At 40.1% G+C, this 23,252-nt stretch overlaps 1 protein-coding gene across 2 annotated transcripts in view; it reads right to left on the bottom strand.

The window, feature by feature from the left end:
• KIAA0825 (KIAA0825 ortholog) overlaps positions 1-23,252 on the bottom strand; it is a 523,961-nt gene that overhangs the window by 423,046 nt on the left and 77,663 nt on the right. The window contains exons 4-7 of one of the 2 annotated variants that reach the window (XM_060235688.1): positions 14,047-14,199; positions 10,139-10,233; positions 7,334-7,552; positions 5,875-6,140 (exon numbers count right to left, since the gene is read on the bottom strand). In XM_060235688.1, the coding sequence (XP_060091671.1) occupies positions 5,875-6,140; positions 7,334-7,552; positions 10,139-10,233; positions 14,047-14,199 (733 nt within the window). The remainder of the gene's footprint in view (positions 1-5,874; positions 6,141-7,333; positions 7,553-10,138; positions 10,234-14,046; positions 14,200-23,252) is intronic. The other variant, XM_060235689.1, reaches the window with a different exon arrangement.

Raw genomic sequence — 23,252 nt, 5'->3', positions numbered from 1 at the left:
CTGTGTATTGTTTCATTTTTGCGGTTTGTTTGCAAGACTGCCTGGCACTGATTCAGTTCCTAGACAACACTGGGGGTGGACTTCTGGGAGTCCTAAAAACACTTCATAGAAGGTGTCCATAGCTTGATAGGCAGCTCTAGGAGTGAATTGCGGAGCTCCCATTCTGCTCTATGGGGGCAGACACCATTCCTGACTCAGCTGCTTTGACTTTGCGGAAGAAGAGAGTTGTCATGAGAGAGCTGAAGCTGAGTTTTCCTGGGGGCACCTGCTTTGGGGGGCTTTAATTTGGACATTCCAAATCCAATATTTACCAAACATGGAGGGCAGGTAGAGGAGACCCTGCTGAAGACTCCCAAGTGAGCTTGGCATCTCTACTTCTCAAGGACACTGTTCTACACCTTCCAAACCAAACAAACCATTAAGCAGTTTGGGAAACAAACAGGTTGCTTACCTGTAACTGATGATCTTGACTGGTCATGTGCATTCACACCCATAGGGATGAAGTTTCAGCGCCGATCCCTGATCGATAGTACCCAAGACTGAGATTTTAACGCACCAATTTTCCATGAGCATGTGCAAAGCCCCCACCACACATGCTCCTGGGATGGTGCGGAGATCCCGCCAGTTCCTTCTGACTGCAGTCAGTCACAAGAATGACCAACAGCAGAAGGGAAGGAGGGTGGGTGGTGTGAATGCACAGATGACCACTCAAAGATCATCAGTTACAGGTAAGCAACCTGTTTATCTTCTTCGTGGTCTCTGTGCTTCATACCCATGGGAGATTAGCAAGCCAGGCTTAACTGGAGGAGGGAGCTGATGGTCAAGCCGAATGAACAGACTGAAGAACCAGGTTTCCCAGCTGTGCTCTATGATGCTTCCTGATGTCAAGGGCATAGTGTCTCATGAAAGCGTGAGGCGACGCCCACGTAGCTGCTTTACAGCTAAGGAAGCACCCTTGAGAAATGCAGTGGAGGTAGCCAGTGCCCTAGTAGAATGAACATGGATGGGACCCGGCAGAGGCCGCTTTGCTAACAAGTAGCACAGTCTAACAGCCTCTGAGATCCATTTAGACAGTCTCTGAGCTGAAATCTTATGGCCCAAATTAGGGGGCGCATAAGAAACAAACAAATGAGGGTTCCTGTGAAAGCTCTTAGTGTGATGCAGATAAAAAAGTAAGGCTTGCTTAACATCCAGCGAGTGCAGCCTCCGCTCCTCGGTCGAGAAGGGTGAGGGATAGAACACCGGTAGCGTGACCTCCAAGTTCAGATGGAAACTGGACACCACTTTAGGCAGGAAAGCAACATCTGGTGCTAAGGACACCCCATCAGCATGGAAGGTAAGGTAAGGAGGGTCAGAGCGCAAAGCCACCAGTTCACCAGCTTGTTTAGCCGAGGTGATAGCAACCAGAAGAGCAGTCTTCCATGATAGTAAATGCAAGGGACAGGTGACTAAGGGCTCAAGCGACTTCCCTGTAAGCCTACCCAACACCAAAGGAAGGTCCCAGGAAGAGGGTGGCACTCTGGAAGGTGGGTATAACCGAAGCAGACCCTGCAGGAAACGTTTAGTATGCCCGTGCGTGAACATAGACTTCCCTTCCACCAAGGTATGGTGAGCTGAAATAGCAGCCAAATAAACCCTAACGGAAGAGTGGTTAAGGCCAGCATCCACCAAGGATAAAAGAAACTCAAAAACCAGTTCAAGTCCAGCACTCTGGGCTTGCACACCCCTCTCCTGGACAAATTTAGTAAACCTCGCCCATTTGCTGCTATAAGAGCATCGAGTCGAAGGCTTCCTACTATTCAGCAGGACATGTCTAATCCTGCCAGAGAATGCTGGAAGCTGATCCTCCAAGCAGTTAACTTCAGATGAGGGACATTGTGATGAAACAGGGACTACCCCCCCCAGGCTAGTAAGAGGTCTGTTTCTGGAGGAAGCATGTGATACTGATCCCCCCCCCAAACCAGAAGGATAGGAAACCAGTTCTGCCTGGGCCACCAGGGAGCCATCAATATGCACTCCAGTCTCTCCCGCATCAGCTTGTGGAGTACTCTGGTGTGGAGAGGTAATGGGGGGGGAAAGATAGAGGAACTTGCTCCTCCATGAAACCAGAAGGCCGTCCCCCAGGGACCCTGGCCCTTTCCCCCCTCTGGAGTAGCAAGGGCACTTGTGATTCTGCACTGTCACGAAAGCGTCTATCTCTGGCTGTCCCCAAAGTTCAAATATGGGAGTCAGAACCCGCCACTTCATTTCCCACTCGTGAGGGGTCACTGCTTCTCTGCTCAGAGAGTCCGCCCTCATACTGAGCTCTCCTGGCAAATGCGTGGCCACCACAAAAATGTTTGCTTGGATGCAATCTTCCCACGGCTCATCGCTAAAGCGCACAGCTTTCTGGAGACCGTGCCCCCCTGTTTGTTGACATAGGTCATAGCAGTAGTATTGTCCGTCAGAACAGCTACAGTCTTGTTTTCCAACAAGGGCCTGAAGGAAGTGAGGGCTAATCTGACAGCAGTCAACTCCAGGTAATTGATGTGGTGCTGCGCAAAAGAATGGGTCCATGGACCACCAACATTCAGCTCGTCCAGATGGCCCCCATCCCCATAGAGAGGCATCTGTTTGTATCATCTCCGATGGGGATGGAAGTCGAAATGGAGCTCCTTGGCAAAGGTTGGTTCTCACCTTCCACCATTCCAGAGAGTGGAAAACCAAAGCGGAAATGGGCAAGGACCTTCGCCGAGAGTCCAGCAATGGATTGAAGCCCTTTAGGAACCACAGCTGTAGTGTCCTCATGCGAAATTTCACTAAGCAGAGAACATTCGTGGTGGCTGCCATCAACCTTAGGAGATGCCGGAACTGCATCAATGTCCCCCTCTTTTGGAGTTGCAGATGAGAGACCAGAGCAATAATGTCCAATGCTCTGCCCTCTGGAAGGAAGGCTAAATGACGCATGGTGTCCAGAATCACGCCAATGAATTGCACCCTTCTTGAAGGTGTCAGATGTGACTTCGCATCTGGCGACCTATGTCCCAGATTCACCTGGAGACCTAAGTCCTGAAGGAGACTGAGGGTCAGTCTGAGGGGGATGAGAAGCTGAGGCTTGGAACTGGCCATGACCAATCTATATAAGGGAAGATGACTACACTCTGCAGACACAGGTGGGCTGCTACAACCACCATCGTCTTTGTAAACATTCTGGCTGCTGTAGAGAGTCATAGAGGAGAGTTATACAGCAGAATTTGTTCAGCTCCCCCCATGTTCAAAATTGGTGATCACTCACCCTACACCGGTCCTGCTGGAAGAAGTTCAGAACCTCTTGACCAAGCACGCTATAGAACAGGTTCACCTCCCCAAAGGGAGTAATGGTACCTGGCCATGCATGCCGAATAATTGGAGATCTTAATGCCTAAGGCACCTGCTGTGTAGAAAGGTCTGCCAAAATTGTCCAGTCTTTTACCCTCTTTGTTGGGAGGTGTAGAATAGGTTTTCTTGGCCTTAGATGAGGATGCGACCACGACTGAGTTGGGGCAAGGGTGACAAAATAAATACTCAGCCCCTTGCTCTTGAACCCTATACATGTGGTCCAACCTCCTGGAGGAGATGGGGGTTGAAGCCGGCTTTGCCCATGGCTCCTTAATAGCTTGCTATATGACCTTGGTCACAGGTAGTGCTATAGGTGTGGATGTGTCTCTTTGAATGATGTCAAACACCGTATCATCGATCACAGGTTGAGGCAGCACCATGGGCAAAGATAGGGTATGAGCCAGTTTCTTAATAAGCTCCCCATAGGACTTGAGAACCTCTGAAGGAGAAATAGGAAGATACTCCGCTGTTCTCTGCTCCGGAGATTGCTCTGAACGATGTTCATCATCCGACTCCGGTGCCGATGCAGAAGAGGAGTCACTACACTCCGTGCATTCAGTTAAATGCGGCGCTTCTGGGGCGCGCTCTGGCATGTGAGACAGGGAAGCGCTGGTCCTTGGTCGTGATTCTGGCATTGAGGTCGAAGGATTGACCAGAGCCGATCAATTCAACACCCTACAGCGATGGGAAGCCTCCAAACGCTGATCCCAGTCGGGGGTCTGTGGAGGCTACCAAAGGTAAGGTGCCTGGTATGGAAATCCCCTGAATGGATATGACCATGGACGAAGATCCCAGTTCGGTAGTGGAGTCGGGCGCCGAAAAGAAGCGGGCTGCTCCTGCTCATCAGGTTTTGCTACCGGCGTCGATGTGATCCGCGCTCGAGGGGCGTCGACCTCCAATGGTGAAGTGGAGTCCGTTGTCAAGCTCGACTGATTCTGGTCAATAACTGATGGGTTCCTGGCCTGCCACAAGCAGGCCTGGGTAAGATCACACTGAACCAAATGCTGCTAGTTTATTATCCTTTCCTGGCCCCTCTTTGTTTTATGACTGGTAATTACTGAGAGCAAAGCAATCAGCACCTTCTCATGAATCCTCTTGCGGGAGGAAGCGCCATCTGGGTGATACAAGGCCGAATGCCTGATAACGCCCTGGGAATCTATGAAGTTTGGTGGCTTATGTGTGAATGCTCCCCTGCTTCCCCTCCCCGTAGGAATCTCTTTGAAGTGTACCTTAAAACTTATGTATCAATGTATTGGTTTCATTCTTCTCAAGCCAAGGCTTGAGCCAAAGTAACGGTCTATCAATAAACATAGTCTTTGTAGCAACTTCGACTCATCATTGAATCCATCTGCTTGACATCCGTGCCACCATGTGATGTAGCTTTCGGTGAGATCAATCGCTGGGTTAGATTGATCTCGGGTTCGGAGCCAGAGCAGGAAGTTGGCTGCGGGTCGTTCGATCCCAAGGGGCTTTTCGATCATGCTGCGTAAGCCAGGATTCGTTTTGGTGGTGTTGGCTGCACAATCATCGGGTCCTAGGGCCTCTTCGGTGACGGAGAAGGAGTATGCCGATCGGTATGCTGACGCTTCTCCTTCACCTTCTTTGGCTCCTGCGAGGAGCGCTCCCTGCCTCCCTCAGCCTTCTTGGCTGGAGTGGAGGAATCGGAAGCCAACACCGAGCCTGCATGCTTGGGGGGGGGGGGCGGTCAGTGCGGAAAAGTTGAGTCTGTTGACTCGTCATCGAAGGTGATGTCAGTGTCGAAGTGGAAGCAGCGGTCGATGTCGAAGCTGCCATTTGCGGGGTCAAGGCCGACTCCAGTAAGGCCGCCGAAAGTCTGGCCGCTCTGTTCTTTCTCGTTTGCCTTGAAAATTTGGAACAGTGGTGACAGGACTCAACCCGATGACCTTCTCTCAAACACAGAAGACACAGAGAATGTCCGTCCGGAGCTGGAATTTTACTCCCGCACTGGTGACAGCGTTTGAAAAAAACCCAGCGCTTTTCCACAGAAGCAACAGGAAAAGTGAGGGGGGGAAGAGGGAGACCCCAAAGAGTCAGAAACCCCAACTATCTACAGTAACAACAATTTTTTTCCTTTTCTATTAACTATAACTATAAGAAAGATATCCGGTAAGGGCAGAAAAGATAAATTCCAACCGGAGAAGCCGAAACATGACTGTCCGACTCAGCGGTCAAAAAGGAACTGGCGGGATTCTCTGCGCTGTCCCGGGAGCATGCGTGGTGGGGGCTTTGTGCATGCTCACGGAAGGTTGGCACGTTAAAATCTCGGTCTTGGGTACTACCTATCGGGGATTGGCACTAAACCTTTATCCCTATGGGTGTGAAGCACAGAGACCACGAAGAAGATCAAACAAACCATGAACTGACATGGTCCACCAATTCAGGCAATCAAATGAACCACAAACCAACCAAACCACCATTTTTCTGGTTCAAGCCCATCTCTATTCCATATATTTGCACTTTATGATGTAATGAAACAATGGATTTGAGGACACTCACTTCCTAGTCTTCTCTTTCATTAAATTATGATACATCTTAAAATGTTGATAGAAATGCACTGAGGTGGAGAGAACAGAATACAAGTTCTGGAGTGGAGCTCTGGAAGGAACATCTTTACTTCTCTCCTCCAACCTTTCCAGAACAGCTGTTGCTACTTTGCAGGAAGCCTCTACAAAGTTGGCTCTAATATCCTGAAGGGATTCATCTCTGCATGCCAGAGCCAGTGGAAGCAATGTGTCAAGTTCTTCCAGGATGTCAGAACAAAACTGAGGAAAGGAAATGTGGAATTCAGTTGATTTTTGTTTGACAGCACTGCTTACTTTATGTACAGCACAACAAATAATCTGTTTGTCATGGAACAAATACATTTTAAAGTTTTTATAACTTTATAAAAACAGACAAAATAGGAAAAACTATAATAAAAAACAGAATTATTAGGATTTAGTCTCCAGACCTTTCACCATAGATCGATCATGGCAGAGGTTTATAAAATTATGCATGGAGTAGACAGAGAGAACTTTCCCTCTCCTAAAATATTAGAATTCGGGGACACCCAATGAAGTTGAAAGGCTGAAGATTCAAGATGGACAAAAGAAAATATTTATTTACTCCAAGAGTAATTACAATGTCAAATTCACTGCCAGTGATGGCCACATGCATAGACAACTTTAAATATAATATTTTAAAGGGAATTAGATAAATAGGTCTATCAGTGGCTACTAGTCAAGTCAACCAAAGAGAACCTCCACATGCACAGTAAACCTCTGTGCCAGGAAGTGACATCAGGAAGAAGTCTCTGTGCCCTGTCATTGGCCCTCCAGAGTAACTGATTGGTGACTGTGTGAGACAGAATGCTGGATCAGAAGGCCCACTGGTCTGATGCAAGAGGGCTCTTATATTCTTAACTCTGTTTATCATTTCAGATTCTCTAGGAATGGGGGAGGGGTGACAGTTGTAGAGCAACATGGAATGCAGCCTCTAAGTTTTAGAGACAGAATGGATTGTGGCCAACATGCCTAATTTTAGGTATAAGTTTAATTATATTTAATTTTAGCTTTAATTTTATATAAAATCAAAAATTCTCATTATTGTACAGTACAAAGGCACCTAAAACACTGGTGCAGGGAAAAACTGGCCAGCTTGTATACACTCTTCAGTTTCTCAATATAGCTCAAGTGTTTAAGAAAAAAAATGTCTTGCACTTGTACATTTCACAAGTGATTCCTTCCAGAAGGATGTTACTACAGTTTAAAACCTGGTACTTTCTAATGTCTGCTTTCTTTTAATATAGACTTGAGATCTATAACATTCTATTCAATAATTTAGCACAATTTGTGTTTTTTTTCTTTACCTTTTTATTAATTCTGTTTATTTGATTTCTGGAGTATTATTGGTACTGCAAGTACTTTAAGATCTGGCATTCCAGAAATCCTCAAATTTCAAAACCTTTCATACATACCTTTATAATTTGTTTTGGTTGCTCTTTCTCATGAAGAACTCCCCAAGATGTCTTCATGCATTGTACATTTACAAGATTTATCACATAGTTGAAAGATGAAGACTGTTCATTTTGAAGAATTTTAGCGGAGAAATCTTCAACTGCAATTGTTATATAGTATGCCACCGAAGAGGACAGATCTTTAAATGCATTTCTCCAGCCAAAAGCTAATATGGTAGACTGAAATATACAAGCACACAACAAAAACTGAACAGTGTATTCTGCTGTTTGAATGATCCCCAAACTATAAAGATCATCTAGAGGAGGTCTTCTATCTGGAACATCTTATATAAGTAATTGAAATTACTGGAAAACTGAAAAAACACATCAATTATATTTAGCAGTTTTCTAGCACAATTATAATTGTTGTGCTTTTCATAGAGCACTGACCTTCAGAGAGGTGTTTTAAATAGCAGCCTCCCCCAGCTATGAACTTCCTTCTTTAGGAAACTTGCCAGGGTTAGGGCCTCAGCATCTTTACAAAAGTTCTTCAAGGCTTATATGTCCAAATTCCCCAGGTCTTTACAGTTAAGGAACAAGTATCTTAAGCATTCCAATCACTCTAAATTGACCCCAGGGAAAATATATTTAGAGTGTCATGAGTAGAGAATCTAATGTTGAGGATCATTACAGAATTCCTGATAAAACACAAAGCTCACTGAGTATCCTTGGGCCAGTCACACTTCATCAAGCTAACTTACTTCTAAATGGATGGTGAGGGTACCACATATGCCACTCTGAGCTGCTTAGAGGAAGGACACAATAAACATGTGTGCATGTGTGATAGAGAGGTAGCAGGCCCTGCTCCAGTTATAAGCTGGATGGGAAAGGTTGAGAAGACACAGAAAAAGAAGGAAGTGGAACCTAAAGGAGGAACTATGGCCTTAGGAGCTATGGCAATATAAGACATCCAGACCTGCTCAGGCAGGCCTGGTGGAACATACCAATTCCAGTAGCCCCCTGAGGTTTTAAAGATGTATAACAGGAGGGTTAAGGGAACCACAGTTGTGTGGATACTTCTGTAGCCTTGGTTCATGGTAATACAGAAAACCTTAATGAGCGTCACTGAGTCTAGGTTAGTCTCTGTCTACCATGGAAGACACTTTGGAATTCCTGCTGCCCCCTAGCAGGGCCACAGTCACACAATAAAACATCCAGGAACTTAACACAACCAGGAATTTAAAAGACATCAGAGAACACCTAAATACACTTTCCAATATCTGGACTGTACATTCTCAAAACTATACATACACACACAAAAATTATTTTTCATTCCCGTCTCCCAATGTATGTTCTCTCTGAAGACAACAGGAAAGAGAAATGGAGTAGAACCTTGGTCAGACTTCTTATGCTAAGTTTTGACCCAATGAACAGAGGGGGTGGGGGAGCAGATTCAACTGTAAAATCAAATTTAGTAGGACTTTTTAAAACGTCCTTGTTGATTGAGTTCTAACAATAAATCAACACAGATAGAGATTCAAATATTTGACTACTTCTGCATGACACAAGATGGCTGTTTCTCAAGTCTTCATGCCACAAAACTCCTTTCGAATTAAAGGATCTTTCAAAAGATCCTCGGCGGGGAGGGCGGGATATAAATAAATGCTTATTATTATTATTATTATTAAAAGCATTGCCGGCATCCTTGGATATCCATTGTGAATCTTTGGTTCCTGTGTCTAGATAGATCAAAATTGAGAATGGCTGTTAAGTTTCCCAAGAATTGGCTTTGCAACCTGTTTGACTTCAGACTTTTCTAAAGATCTAAAACCATTCTTAATTACTTTTTTCCAATTAATTTATTTAAACATTTGTGCCAGAGCTTTCTCCAGTTGTCCAAGGCATTTGATTCTGGTTTCTGGGTTATTCAACTAGTAACTACCCTATTTTATACAAAGAGTAAAGAGTTGTTGGAAGTTTCTTTAAACTTGGGTTTTTTAAAGTGATGAAACCAAAGGATTAATTTTGATTGGATATAAACTTAAGAGTTCTGTATAAAGCAGGATGCATTGCCTAAGGCATCCAAAACAGGAAAGTCATTTGTCCCATCAATTGATTTGGAATAAACATTCTAGGCAGAATCTCTCTGTGCACAAGCTACACAAAGTGACTGTTCTTTATGCTTTATGTGAGAAATAAAAGCAGTATTTATATATACGATAACCAGTACGTTGATATTAAAAAGATCCTGTGTGAAATAGCAATTTCAGATTCCACTAGCAAATTTTCATACAAGTAGGTTCTAGGTATTCAATAGATTTATGCCATTATCTACCTGGATGGCCCTGACTAGCCTAGTCTTATCAGATGTCAGAAGGTAAGCAGGGTCAGCCCATGTTGGTATTTGGATTGGAGTTCATCAAGGAAGTCCAGGGCTGCAGTGCAGTGGCAGGCAATGGCAAACCATCTCTGTTCATCTCTTGCCTTGAAATCCTTATTGGGGTCATGACAAATCAGATGCAACTTAATAGCACTTTCCACCACAGCCATGAAAACAACTAAAATGTTAAATAAAAACTTGCAAATTTATTTCCACATGTGTACTTTGCCGTTCTAATTGAGGCAGTAAAAAATGACTTTTAAACAGCCTCTTTTATATTCACATACAACTGTTATATACAGCTTTTTCTTCACCACTTCAGTCTGCAGAATTAATTATTAATACCATGGAAATTAGCTGACTTTACATTTGTAATTTTCTAATCTGCAGTTCCTGATGAGACAGATAAACAGACTTCCAGGGTCACAGATTATTTCTCCACTCACCTCTTTTACCTGAAATAACTGCTCAGGAAGTGAACTGGCTCCATTTGTTCTATTCTCCCCTATTAAAAGATCCCCACCAGCTTTCTTAATAACTCCTGTGCAGTATGACAAAGGGGATCAAAGTTAAGATTAATTCTCAGGAAAGTTGCTAACCTGCAGCACTTTCTGATATATCAATGTGTCCTACTACAAAGATACTCAGTAAACTGTAATGAAAAGGTAGGAGTAAAAGAAAGTAAAATTATGGTAACAAACAACAGTTACTCTACAGGCTTCACATTCCATTTTACTTAACAACAGGATGTATAAATGTATACAATATTTGATTTCATCACTGATGTTTAGATCAACTGCCCATTAAAATTCTTATTAAAAGATATGGCAATGTAATTTGGTAGCTCTTGTAAGGGCAGAAATGTGGGGTATGGTTTTTGTAAATTAATAAATAAACCTGCAATCTCCTGAGTACTTAGAATGGTAGAATCTGCCCTGCTCTTATTGTCCATGGCACTAAAGTACAGGAGAGCAGGGTGTCCTTTTATTTTTAAATATGAGTCTGCCCAATCGTGAGTAAAGCTGGAGTGAGGGTGCAAAAGAAAACATGGAAAGTTCTGACACTGGAATCCTAAGCACTAGTTTCTGACTTTATTGAAGGATTTGATCTTCTGAGAATACTGTGATATAGTCTAAATAACAATTTTAAATTACAATTCCAATCTGCATCAAGTTTGGGTTTCTCCTTCAATGGATAACTTCCTCTTCTACAATAAGGACTGGTATTTTAAAACATAACAGAATGAAATTTGGAATCCAGGGTGATGTCATTGTACAGACATAACAAATTATAAAAATTACTGATGCTTGATTAATCATATAACAATTCCATCCCATTCATATTTGTACATACCCTATTTACTAATTCATCAGCTCAACTATTTGCAGATTCATTTATTATTCAATTTTCAAACTATAACTAGAAATGATAAATGATCACCAATTATCTAAATTGTAATCCCAAAACTGAAAAACTATTAACCACACCAAAAAAGCTCAAACTAATGAGAGCAAGTAAGTGTAGTTCTGTGACATTCTGAATGTAAATTCCATCTCATAATCTCACTATTTGAAAATAAATTTTTAAGGAAAGCAATCACAGCTACTTTTAGAACACACAGTCTAACATGTTTTACCAGAATATATATGGCTTCAAAAACTGCCCACTAGGGCAGTGACTTCATAAATCTGATTGTGTCGTTCTTTTATAGTGCTTTCTAGAGATTTATATGAAAAAACAGATTTCTTCTTAATGTGTGAAGGAAAGACCTTTGCAAATCTTTCTAGTCCCCTGAGGCAAAGCTTGAAAACCTAAGGCCTTGACAAGTTAGCCCAGGGTGGTTTCAAAGAGCTCCACTGGAAAAAGCTTTTTTTGGCACTCATTATCAGATCTGTCTACAGTTCACCTTTCTCACTGAAATGGGGAAGAAAAGGTGAGAGGAAGATGAAAAGTGTGTTAGATGTTTTTGATTTTTGAAAATCTCAACAAGAGACTTCTGATACAACAGAGGAAAGGGAAAGCACACCAGAAGGGCAGAAGGAGAATATAATTTGGTCAATCATTCTTCATTCTGAATAGGACATTCTGCTTTGTCCATTCTGCTGCTGCTAAATGTTCCAGATTTCTTCAAAGGATCGTATCTTCTGTGATAATGAAAGTACTAGGTATATTTGAACATTTCATTAATTTTACTGTAAATCAGCTAGAACAGAACTGCAAGAATGGTCAAAGACTAGGAAAGAAAATTTTTCTCAGTATCCTAGATGAAAGCGAATTACTATTCTTTCATTTTCTTGAATTTTCTGATAGTTTTGGAAGAACAAAGACGAATAGTCAGTGCATATCTCTTAGAAAAATCCTAAATCTTTTCTGTAAAAAGGAAAATGTTTTTGGTTTTATATTCATGGTGGATTTTTAAAACTTTATTAGTTTTTCAACTCAAATTGCTCTGGGGTAGAAATTTATGATGCTTCCAGCCTTGGTTTTAAAGTCAACAACATTGGAAGTCAACAGAATTTGAGTCCATGAAAGCAAAGAACGTAACTGTGAATAGTATTCAAGTATGTTTTCAGTTTGATAATTACCACTTCACATGACTTTAATCCTCAACCAGAAATAAAATACAATATGAATAAAAATAAACAATAACAGGTATACTAAAATTTGATAAAATGTTTTATTATTATTCTAAATGACACTTTTTTTCCAGAAATGAATATAAAAATGTAGTAAATTTACTTCTTGAATTGAAAGAGATCCAAATTGAATTGCAAATTTAAAAATCTAGATCACTTCATAATGTCTGTTAGCATGTATTTTTTGTCAACATTCACTTTTTTTTACTGTGTTCGTTGGTGCTATTGTCTGTCATGGGATTGCAGCATCAGTGATCAGTACTTCCTTGAGTTGTAACTTCTATTTTCAGCCACCTAAATTGGCCTTCATAGGTTTCCATTGTGCAAACTGCAAAGGAACTTGTCTTGACAGCAGCTAGAAGTAGTGTGAACTATGCATCTCTCTTTTCTTCACAGTTTTTTTTTTGGTTCGCTAGCAACCTCCTACCAAAAGCAGAATCTGCAGAACAGACTACATCCAAGTGATAATGCTATGAAAACATATGAAGAGAAGCCCAGGTGGCCACCTTGCAAATTTCCAATGTGGAAGCCTTCGACCTTTCCGCCCAAGTAGCAGCTATAGTCCTAGTGTAATGAGCTTTACAAACCCTGGGAGCCACTTTACCCTTAACTATATACGCCTCCCTAATACAGTTCCTTAACCATCTAGCTAAGGATCTCTTAGAAGCCATTTGACCCCTCTTAAGACCCCCTAAGAGTACAAACAATCTGTCAGAAGATCTGAAATCTTTGATTTTTCTGAGATAAACCCTAAGTGTCCTTCTTACATCCAATTTATGCAGCCCTTGCTCTTTGTCATCGCTGGGTCTAGGGAAAAAAATATGGCCAAGAAACCTCCTGGTTTAGATAAAACTCAGATACCACCTCTGGCAAAAATAAAATAAGAGTAACTTGCCAAAAAACTACTTTATTTCTGAGGGTGCTTTATAAATGTTCTGTACATCAAGCCTAAAGGCTCCATACAATATGCTGAGCAAAGAATAACTAAACTTTTTGCTCTTATACTCAGTTTTCCCTTTGTGTAATTACCTGGCATGACTTCAATTCAGAGATAATAAAAGACGTTTCACAAGAGTTGAAGTCAAGGCTTCAATTTATACCATGCTCTGAAAAGTCAGTAACTGACAAAACAGAACAGTTGTTTTGCTGTCTTTTATTAATGCTGTAATTCTTTGAATGGAAATGTGGTGATGTCTCCCAAGATAGTACTATTCCACCTCTATGTTGCCTCAAGATTCCTCATATTACCCCATTGGAATATTGTTGTTCCATATATAGAATAGTGCTTTCAAAAATGTATTTTAAGTTTATATCTTCCCACTCAGATAATTCAGGTCAAGTTTATTTTAACCATCATTCCATTTTGGACAGCCACAACAAGGATTAGTAAGGGGCTTGGGTCTCTACTGAACAAAAAAGCAAGCTGAGAGGCAAGGCCAATTCACCCAATCACCCTAATGTACTAATGTGTATGCTTTTGGAGGTCTGTAGTTCAAGATTAACAAGAAAGAATAACTTTTTACCATTGTTTCAACCAATCTGATGTGTTAGCTAGTTCATGCTTATGTTCATTTAATTATGAACACTGCAGGGTATATCAGAAATAAGCTGACTTGACAAATAAAAAGATATTCCGTTACTTTCCCATTCCAGTATTCCAGCTTTGGAATTTCTACAATGTGATTCTTTTCAATGAAAAAGTGGAAAATGTGTATTACCTTGAATACTTTTGTTGTCAGAAAAACATGGTGAAGCAAGCTCTTCAACCTTTTCTTCCATCACCAAAAACATTTTTACAAGCTGGGAGAGGCATCTCAATTGATTTATTGTTAAACCAAAGTTATTTCCTTCTTTAAGATATTCCTGAGAAGCTGAAAAAGAAGTAAAGGAAGTTAGGGTTTTTTGGGGGGTGGGGGGATGTATACACATTATCTTATGAAACTGATTAAGCCATTAGTGAAATGAGGCACACAATAATACACAACTTCCTACATCATTATTATTACTAATAATTAGATTATAGTAGATAAAGAGAAAAAAAGAATAAAGTTTATTTTAAATTGTTTTGACTACTTTACTTTTGTAACCATTAAAGGGAAGAGTGGATCATAGAACAAAAGCACACTAGCTAAAATGGAACTTTGAAAGAGCTCACTTTAGAAAAAGTTTTGTTCATAATCCTTTCCAGTCAAATTTTGGAACTAAGATCTAGCTGATGGTCCCCAGCAGACAATGCAGATGTAAAGACTGACAAAGGAAAGAATATTGCTAACTCTACTTTATTTCTCAGAGGCTTTCAATGCCATTAGTCATCCAATGTTACTGGGAAGGCATCACAAGATAGTATTTCCAAGTGATTCAAATATCTACTACCCAGGGCAGTTAAAAAATATAGCTACTTTTCACATTCATGAGAACCAACCTGTGTTATACAACAACGATCTCTCTTTTTCACTGATCACGTTCTAGTCTCTATATGAATCCACTATTTGGAATGAAGTATTCTCAGTATGCTTAAGATTTAAAAAAAAGGTAGTTCCCTGTGCAAGCACCAGTTGTTTCTGACTCTGGGGTGACGGTGCTTTTACAGCAGACTTTTTATGGGGTGGTTTGTCATTGCCTTCCCCAGTTATCTACACTTTCCCCCCAGCAAGCTGGGTGCTCATTTTACCGACCTTAGAAGGATGGAAGGCTGAGTCAACTTTGAGCTGGCTACCTGAACCCAGCTTCTGCAGAGATCAAACTCAGGTTCTGAGCAGAGCTTAAGACTGCAGTACTGCAGCTTTACCACTCTGCCCACGGGGCTCTTAAGATACCCAGTTCTATTTTTTTTTAATTGTCAGATATAAAGTCAGTTATCTCCATCCTAAAATCATGCATGGATCCCTAATAAATTGAGTCAATTAAAATAGACATGACAATACAATGATATTAGATAAACTTTGTGATCTAGTTTGTAGACTACCTATTCTGACAGAAGAAGCAAATTCACAACATGGAGCCACATTTGGAAACTCAAGTGGTGACTGTGGCCAGTAGTGTTTTTGGTCAGTAAAATCTATATGCCAGCTATGATCCTGTGTGCATGTGGATGGTAGGGACTGCCAATCTGGTTCCAGGGTAGAGCTGGAAGGCCCAGAATGCTGCATCCTTGTTGATATTATGCAGGTACAGATCTGGTCAGCTTCTGGATGCAAGGCTTCCTGGGAACCTACATACAGACCTCCAGCAGAATAGAGAACAAAAACTAAACAAACAACTTCTATAACTTCTTATATAAATAAAAAAAGTCTATAACTTTGAGGAAAGGTTGCTACAGTATGCTCCAAGCAGTTGCCCTTGAAAATTGATCAGAAACTGCAAAAATAGTTCGAGTTGATAACCCATACAGGTTATTGTCAGTACAATATGTGCTTTGCTAGTTGCCCTGGCTATTACTAAGAATTGGGACACAAATTCTGCACTGGTTATGGGTTCTGTCCTCTGAGTCAGTGAAATTTATGTCACAGAAGGAATGTTCATTCACAGCAGGGAGGAGCTCTCTCCACCTGCAAATACTCTTCACTCTTTCTATTCAAATTAGGCTACGGGCTCATATGATAGAATGGACTCTCAGAGAGGGCCTTTCCTCCTGGGGAACCACTGTTGCCAATCTCCAAATGAGGATTGTAGAAGCTGATTGGGTGATTTCAAACCAACCTAACTTGCCTCATGGGATTGTTGCTGTTCAGATCAAAGGGGGGAGAGGAGAGAAGTAGGATGTAAGCTGATGTAATGGCTGAGGACTCCTCCCTATTAAACAGTCTGTCAGAGAGCAACTGTTGGTCTGAAAGGTCTCACTACAGGCCGCTGAGGCAGAACTCATTGGAGCCACTCTGGACTATGGCTGCCAGTTCCAGATAGGTGGAAAATTCCTGGAGCTTCTGTGGTGGAATGAATATTTATTTACAGTCAAAGACCTTTATTTACAAGCCACAGACAATTAACCATAATATATCCTTATTAAAACCACCAAAATATTCCAAAAAGTACATTTGATCATAAAAAGCAAATCTTATAAGAATGTAAAAAATCTAAAATAAGTTTTATTTATTTTATTTTATTTATTTACCTTAAATTTATATCCTGTCCTCTCCACAAGCGGACTCAGGGCGGCTAACAGTCAATTTAGATATTTACATTTACAATTTAAAAACCAATAAAATACAATTACAATTAAAACATTCTAAAAAACATTCTATGGTGCTGTCTTTAATATAGGCGGATTCTTTTCCTGATGGTAATCATAGCTCTTTAGAAATGTGGGGTGGCAGTCTTCTCCCAGGTCACATGTTAATTGCCTGTCTTGCAGGCCCTGCGGAAGGTAGAAAGATCTCTCAGGGCCCTTATAGCCTCTGTGAGGGCTACCAAGAAGGCCCTAGCCCTTGTGGAGCATAACCTGGTCTCCTTTGGTCCAGATGAACAGTAGATTTTGTGTCCCTGAATGCAGTGCTAACTGGGGAACATCCGGAGATGTTGTGTCCCTGAACGCAGTGCTCACTGGGGAACATCCAGAGAAAGGCGGTCCTGTAGATAGGCAGGCCCCGACCATAAAGGGCTTTAAAGGTCAATACCGACATCTTGAAACGAACTCGGAACACAATAGGTAGCCAGTGCAGCTCTTTCAGCTAAAATTAGTCTAAAATTGGTCTAAAATGTCAAATATAGAATGTCTATAAAATCATATAAAAACTACAGTTCAGGGAGGTCATATAAATAATACAAAATCGTGTTTCTATTGTGGAATTTTACCAAATGGTAACACAATTTAGCTATTTGTCTGGAGATAAGCGGATTTTCATCAGTTAAAAGTTTCTCCAGGCAGGCCTTGTCTGCATCCACTATTATTCTGTCTAAAAATGGGGAAATAAACTTATTCCTATATACTTGATGGAATGGTTCTGTGGTGGAGGCACAGGAGTTAGGGCTTCAGAGTGGGGTCTGCCGGACTGAGGTCCTTGCTGTGGATGCTGACTGAGTGATTTCAGACCAGTCTCACACTTCCAGCCTAACAGGATTGTTGCTCAGATCAAAGGGGGTAGAGGAGAATGATGTAAACTGCTTTGGTTTCCACTCCCCACTGTGGAGAAAGACAGTCTATGTAGAGGCTCCAGGGAGGTGGAAGGAGATGGAAAGTCAGAGGAACAAAGGGAAGGAAATAGGTTGCCAACTTTAGGTTAGGAAATTCCTGGATATTTAAGGGGTGAGGCCTGGAGAGGGTGGGGTTTGAGGAGGGGAGGGACCTTAGACAGTAAAAATGCAATTTCTTCCTCGGGAACCACTGGAGATCTCAGATCATGATTTACAACTGCTCTCTAGATAGCAGAAATAAGCTTCCCTTGTGGTGGGGGGAAGTTAATGCTTTCACTTGGGTGGATGGGAAGACAGTAATGGTGGTGGGCATTTGCCCAGAGCCTCCTTCTAGAGCCTGTTGTATTTTTCTTCACAACAGGCCTTACTCCTAGTCTTACATAATCCAGTTGAGCATTTATTTTTCAGGTTTTTAAAATCCGTTTTTGTCTGCAAAAACACCTTTCTTTTGTAAAAACATTAACATTTACCAGGCCATACTATGGCTTATTTAAACATTATTTTAAAAAAATAACTTCACGGATAAGATCCAACCAGTGAGTAATGAATTAGGAAGGAGTTGGACTAGATGACCCTGGAGGTCCCTTCCAACTCTATAATTCTAGGAGTCATTCACTAATTCAAGAAAATGTTCCCTCTAGGGATCAATCAGACTCACTATAGGTGCTGATAAGTTGTATACCCCACCCCTGACAGCTGTTGATTTGTTCCACTATCTCATTTTATCCTCCATTAGATTTGCTGTTTATTATTCTCTGTTGCTGCCTGGGAATGTTTCACACCTACTCTGGATAAAAAAAAATCCACTTTTGTTTGGATCTTGTTTTATGCCAGCCTTTCTTTGTAACATTCCATCCCCCCTTTTGTTGGGTATTGAACCAAGCCTAATGCATGTATGTTAACCTCTATGTATGTTAAGAAGTGAACTCTAACTCAAAAAAGCTCAGGCTGAAATAAATTTTGTTAGTCTTTGTGCTAATGGATTTGTGCATTATTTTGCTACAACTGTGTAACATAGTTGCAACAGTACAACTAATTTCCATGTGTACTCCTGCAGATTTTTTGATCCATGAGGTAGGGGGCAAGTTGGGAATTAGATATATAATTCTGTCTTCTCAATAAAAATTGCTGGAGATCAGAACCACAGTTTTTAAGGCAGTTGGACAGTTTCATTATACATTACCCAAACAGTTATTTATTGGACAATCTCAGCCATGGTTCGGGGTAGCTTCATTCTCTTACTTTTCATAAACTGTGATACAGGATATGACATTTCTCACATCCCCTACCAAAAGAAAAATTATATATTTCCTTAAAAAAAAGGGATATGAACTGATGGATTATGCCAATATTTTTAAAAGGAATGTAGGCATTCTGTGCTACTAATGCTATTTCTTCCCACTTAATGCCAATAAAAGTTATTGAACATATTTCTTCCCACTTCCTCATTCAAAAAGTAACGTATCACAAACCATTCCCTCCTTTTGAAAATCCAAGGCTAAGAAAACCTAATAAATATATTAAGTCTAAAAATTATTTTAAAGTACTAACAAGGACTATGCAACTTTGTTCTACTGTAAATAGCATTTATTGAGTATACCATTGTATCAGCAGTTTTATTATACTTTTCACTAGTAACATACACAGGAGATTAATACTGTTATAAACTACTTAATCTGGGCTTCTAATTCTAAACTGCACTGGGGGGAAAATCTAAAATTGTACTGTAACCTATTATTTACCACCTTTCTATGGCACTCTGTGACTTTTTGAGTAGTGAGGCTCTTTTACCTGCCATGAATAATGGTTGGCTTTAGAAAGTGTAAAACAGAATCAAACTAAAGAACTTTCAAGATTGCATAAAAATTACATCATTTAATGATAAAACCAGGAGGGATACATCATCATGGCTAGTCCTGCCCCTTTCATGAAGAAACTCAGCCCATCCTACAAGAGCTAAATGCAGTTTTGAACTCTCAATGTCCTCAATGAAACTACAAAAGCATGCCTACTACATGCACTATAGAAACAGTGAAGGAGAGCTTTCGCAGTAACTAACAGGATAAAGAAGGGATATTCTGATAATTCTGCTGGCCATTGAGAAAGAAGTCCTTTCCTTCTGTATTAAGACTAAATTAGCATGAGAAAGCATAACATGCTGAATATGCATCATTACCAATTTCTACAGTCATTGTGTTAGTTATGCATAAGTCATTCCTAGCAAGATTAAGGATGAATTGATAAATAGCCTAAGAGTTTGACGGAAATTATAAACTGGAGTAGCTGCTTACCATCATGAATATGATAGGGTAAAAAAAGGATTTAAAATAATTATTTTTCATATTGAATTTACTGAATCCCCAAAACATTACTAATACCAAGAAAATAGATAGCATCACAAATCTATGGAGGACGGAGTAACAAGGCTGAAGATAAAAATCTAAAGAAGGAATTTGCATGCATAGAATAGACCTGCACAACACAGCATGAGCTTTTTTTTCACCTCTCTCTGAAGCAAGCTCCATTGCCCAACAAAAAACCAGTTTTGTAACTTAAAAAACAGAAATCTGTTCAGCAGTTGGAACAGCCAGAGTGAAAATATAAAAATTCTAACCACACACATGGTTCTCTCTCCCATATCCTAGCCAAACATCCAAAATTCAACTATATATTAAATTTAAATAATCATACTACTCTCTCTATATAACTGATACTTGGCACACACAAAAAAACTCATTATGAGAAATCACTCTTCTATGCCTAGGGATATTTAACAAACAAATTTTCAAGGCAATTCAGAGAAAGTTGCAAAGACTAATAATAACAATAGCAACAATAATGATCTTATTTACTCTCAATGATACTAACATTTTAGTGAAGCCATAACTATCTTTCATTTATATCAGCCATCATCTTGCAGGCTCTCTAAAAGAATTTTAAAAATTACTATTCCTCCACATTTGCTGCAACACTGTGATAATTTTACATGAACTAGACAAGATCAAGCCTCCTTCATATTGCAGTAGCACAGCTTAACTGTATAAGAATTGTAGGTTTATATTAGTTGTTTTACTGAACAACAAATGACTCCACTGGGATTTAAGCAGCCCTTGTAAGAATTGCAGAGATTACTGCCCTACCAATGCCATCCTAAACACAGTTATGCCCTTTTAAACCCATTGACTTCAATTGGCTTAGCAGGGTACAGTTCTATTCAGGATTGCACTGTAAATCTCCAAAAAGCAGCTTGATGTTTCTACACCAAGGATACAACACTGCTCCAACCTAAATAACAAGAAGCAATTTTTAATACATGATTTAAGAGAATTACTTCAGAATCTGCTTCATTATCATACACTAGTATTTCTTAACAATTATACTTGACTAGGTAACAGGATAAATTTAAATCACACACATAATTACTACGCATCAAAAAAGCTATAAAAATACAAGCAAATTCCTTTGACCTCATCAATGTCAGCTCCTTGTTAATCTAAGGCAAACATTTGTAGATTGCATTTGTTACAAAATACAAAAGAGAGAGAGAGAGAGAGAGGAATCCCTTAGCAGTTGTTACTGATTCCAGCATTTATCGACCAAGATTTCAGTGCAGTTTACAAAACAGAACAGATGCAGATGCTCACGAAAAGGTAAACAATTGTTGCATGGATTACTGCCAGACTCTGAGCTGATATATTAAACTCCAAGTGAAGCACATTTCCCCTATGGATTGCACTTATTGCCACTTCATTTCTTGTGTGCACTGTCTCTCTATTGCTGTGCCTGGCAGTAAGGTATTTCCAGTTCTTTCGTGACCCCTGAGGCCTAGTGCTACCTCACACAACCATTAACGAAGGGAATTGCATGTGTCTGACACGGCCTGAAACCAATTATTTGATATTTTCTTCAGAATGATGCCCAACTCTGTTGGGAATGAGCAATCATGAAATAATTTACCTCCTGATTTAATTTCTTCCTGCACAAATTAGTTGTAGTCTGAGCTAGCAATACACAGCTGCCCATGACATATCTATTTTATAAAGATTATACTTGAAATGATAAAGAAGGGAGGAGGCTGAATAGAATAGGTTGGTGAATCCTGCTTTAAACAGGCATTGACAAGTTTATCAGATATACTGATCACATGTACTCTCTGCTGATTGAAGCTGACAGAATCATAAAGAACTGTCAATGTGTCAGGGGAAACCACATGGATACAAACTATTATCAAATTGTTTAACATATTTTTCTTTTAAAAACACTGGTCTGCTTTTCAATTTCCTTTAGTTTTGCTGAAACAATGCTATGAAAATATGTTTAAAGAAAAAAAATGCAAATGATACCAAACATGCAATTATCCTGGACTTCACAGCTTATGTTAATGTTTAAGCTCCTTTACTATAATTTATTTTTTGAAAATTGACACAGATATGAAAAACAACATATTTTATTCGTTTTAATCCTAGGTATATGCGGGTATATATTCATTACTTCTTTACCATGTCAAAGTCATAGGAACCTTATAGAAGGAAATGTCACTCTATATAAACATAGAAGAAATACACAAATTCTGCATGTTCTATACCTTATAGCCATGTATATGATCAAGAAACCCATACATATTAAATAAATCTCTTTTAAAAGACCCACTAATTACAAAACACTTTATATGATTTATTCAACTCAGAACATTCTAAGAACTGCTCAACTAATTTCTCAAGCCCAAGAGTGCCATGGGTTTGTGTTTCTCAAACAGCTGCCACTCTGCCACATGACAAAACTCCTGGTGGAGACTATTTTGAAAGCAGTTTGTGATATGGCATTGTGGTATGTTGTTCAAACAGAAAAGTAAAATAAAAACCACTGAAAATGGTTTCTAATAATGCCATTTGTGTGAGAAATGTGAATTATCAAGTCATCCAGATTTGTTTTAATTCAGCAACCCTGATATCATAATTTAAAATGGAAATAAATGCCACAGAACATTTGTGATACGGAGACCAACTGAGGAACCAGAATTCCAGCCTCAATATGAATACAAGTTCTATGTTTTAGATCAAACAACATAAAACAGCACAATTCATTTAAATACCATTTGTTTAAAAAAGTGAATACTTTCTTCTGTGTAGATGTAAACTAAACGCAGATGTTCCAGCATCTACTTAAGCTGTCTACAGACAAAACACTGAATATCGAAACACACTAAAATCCAGTATCCTGAAATCATGCAGAAAATTACAAACCACCAACTCCAACAGAGTGTGTTAAGAATGACAAAAAATAATCCTGAAGAAATTATTATTAACCATGTCATTCCTTAATAGGTTACTATTATAGCTATTATGTTCATGTAAGATGGCCATTCACACAGACCAACAATTACAGTTCAGGATATCCTGATACGTTGTAGGATATCCCAATAAAGACAAGCTTTCTTCTTCTGCAGCAAGATATATTTAGAATAGCAAGTTTGGTGTGGTAGTTAGGAGTGTAGACTCAATCTGGGAGGACAAGATTTGATTCCCCACTCCTCTACATGCACCTGCTGATTGACCTTGGTCACAGTTCTCAAAAGAGCTGTTCTCTCAAGAGCAATTCTTGAAAGAGTTCAGCCTCACCTACCACACAGGGTGTCTGTTGCAGGGAGAGAAAGGGAAAGGACATTGTAAGCCACTATGAGACTCTAAGTGAAAGGCGGGGTATAAATACAATCTCTTCTTCTTTATTTTAGGACATGTAACATCCAAGGTCACTGCTGGAGTGACCTTGGTCAGTCACAGTATTCCCTCTAAGC

Source organism: Heteronotia binoei, chromosome 4 (assembly GCF_032191835.1).
Source record: "Heteronotia binoei isolate CCM8104 ecotype False Entrance Well chromosome 4, APGP_CSIRO_Hbin_v1, whole genome shotgun sequence".
NCBI classification, from domain to species: domain Eukaryota; kingdom Metazoa; phylum Chordata; class Lepidosauria; order Squamata; family Gekkonidae; genus Heteronotia; species Heteronotia binoei.
Note: the sequence above shows the minus strand (reverse complement) of the source record. Positions and strands in the feature narration are given on the sequence as shown.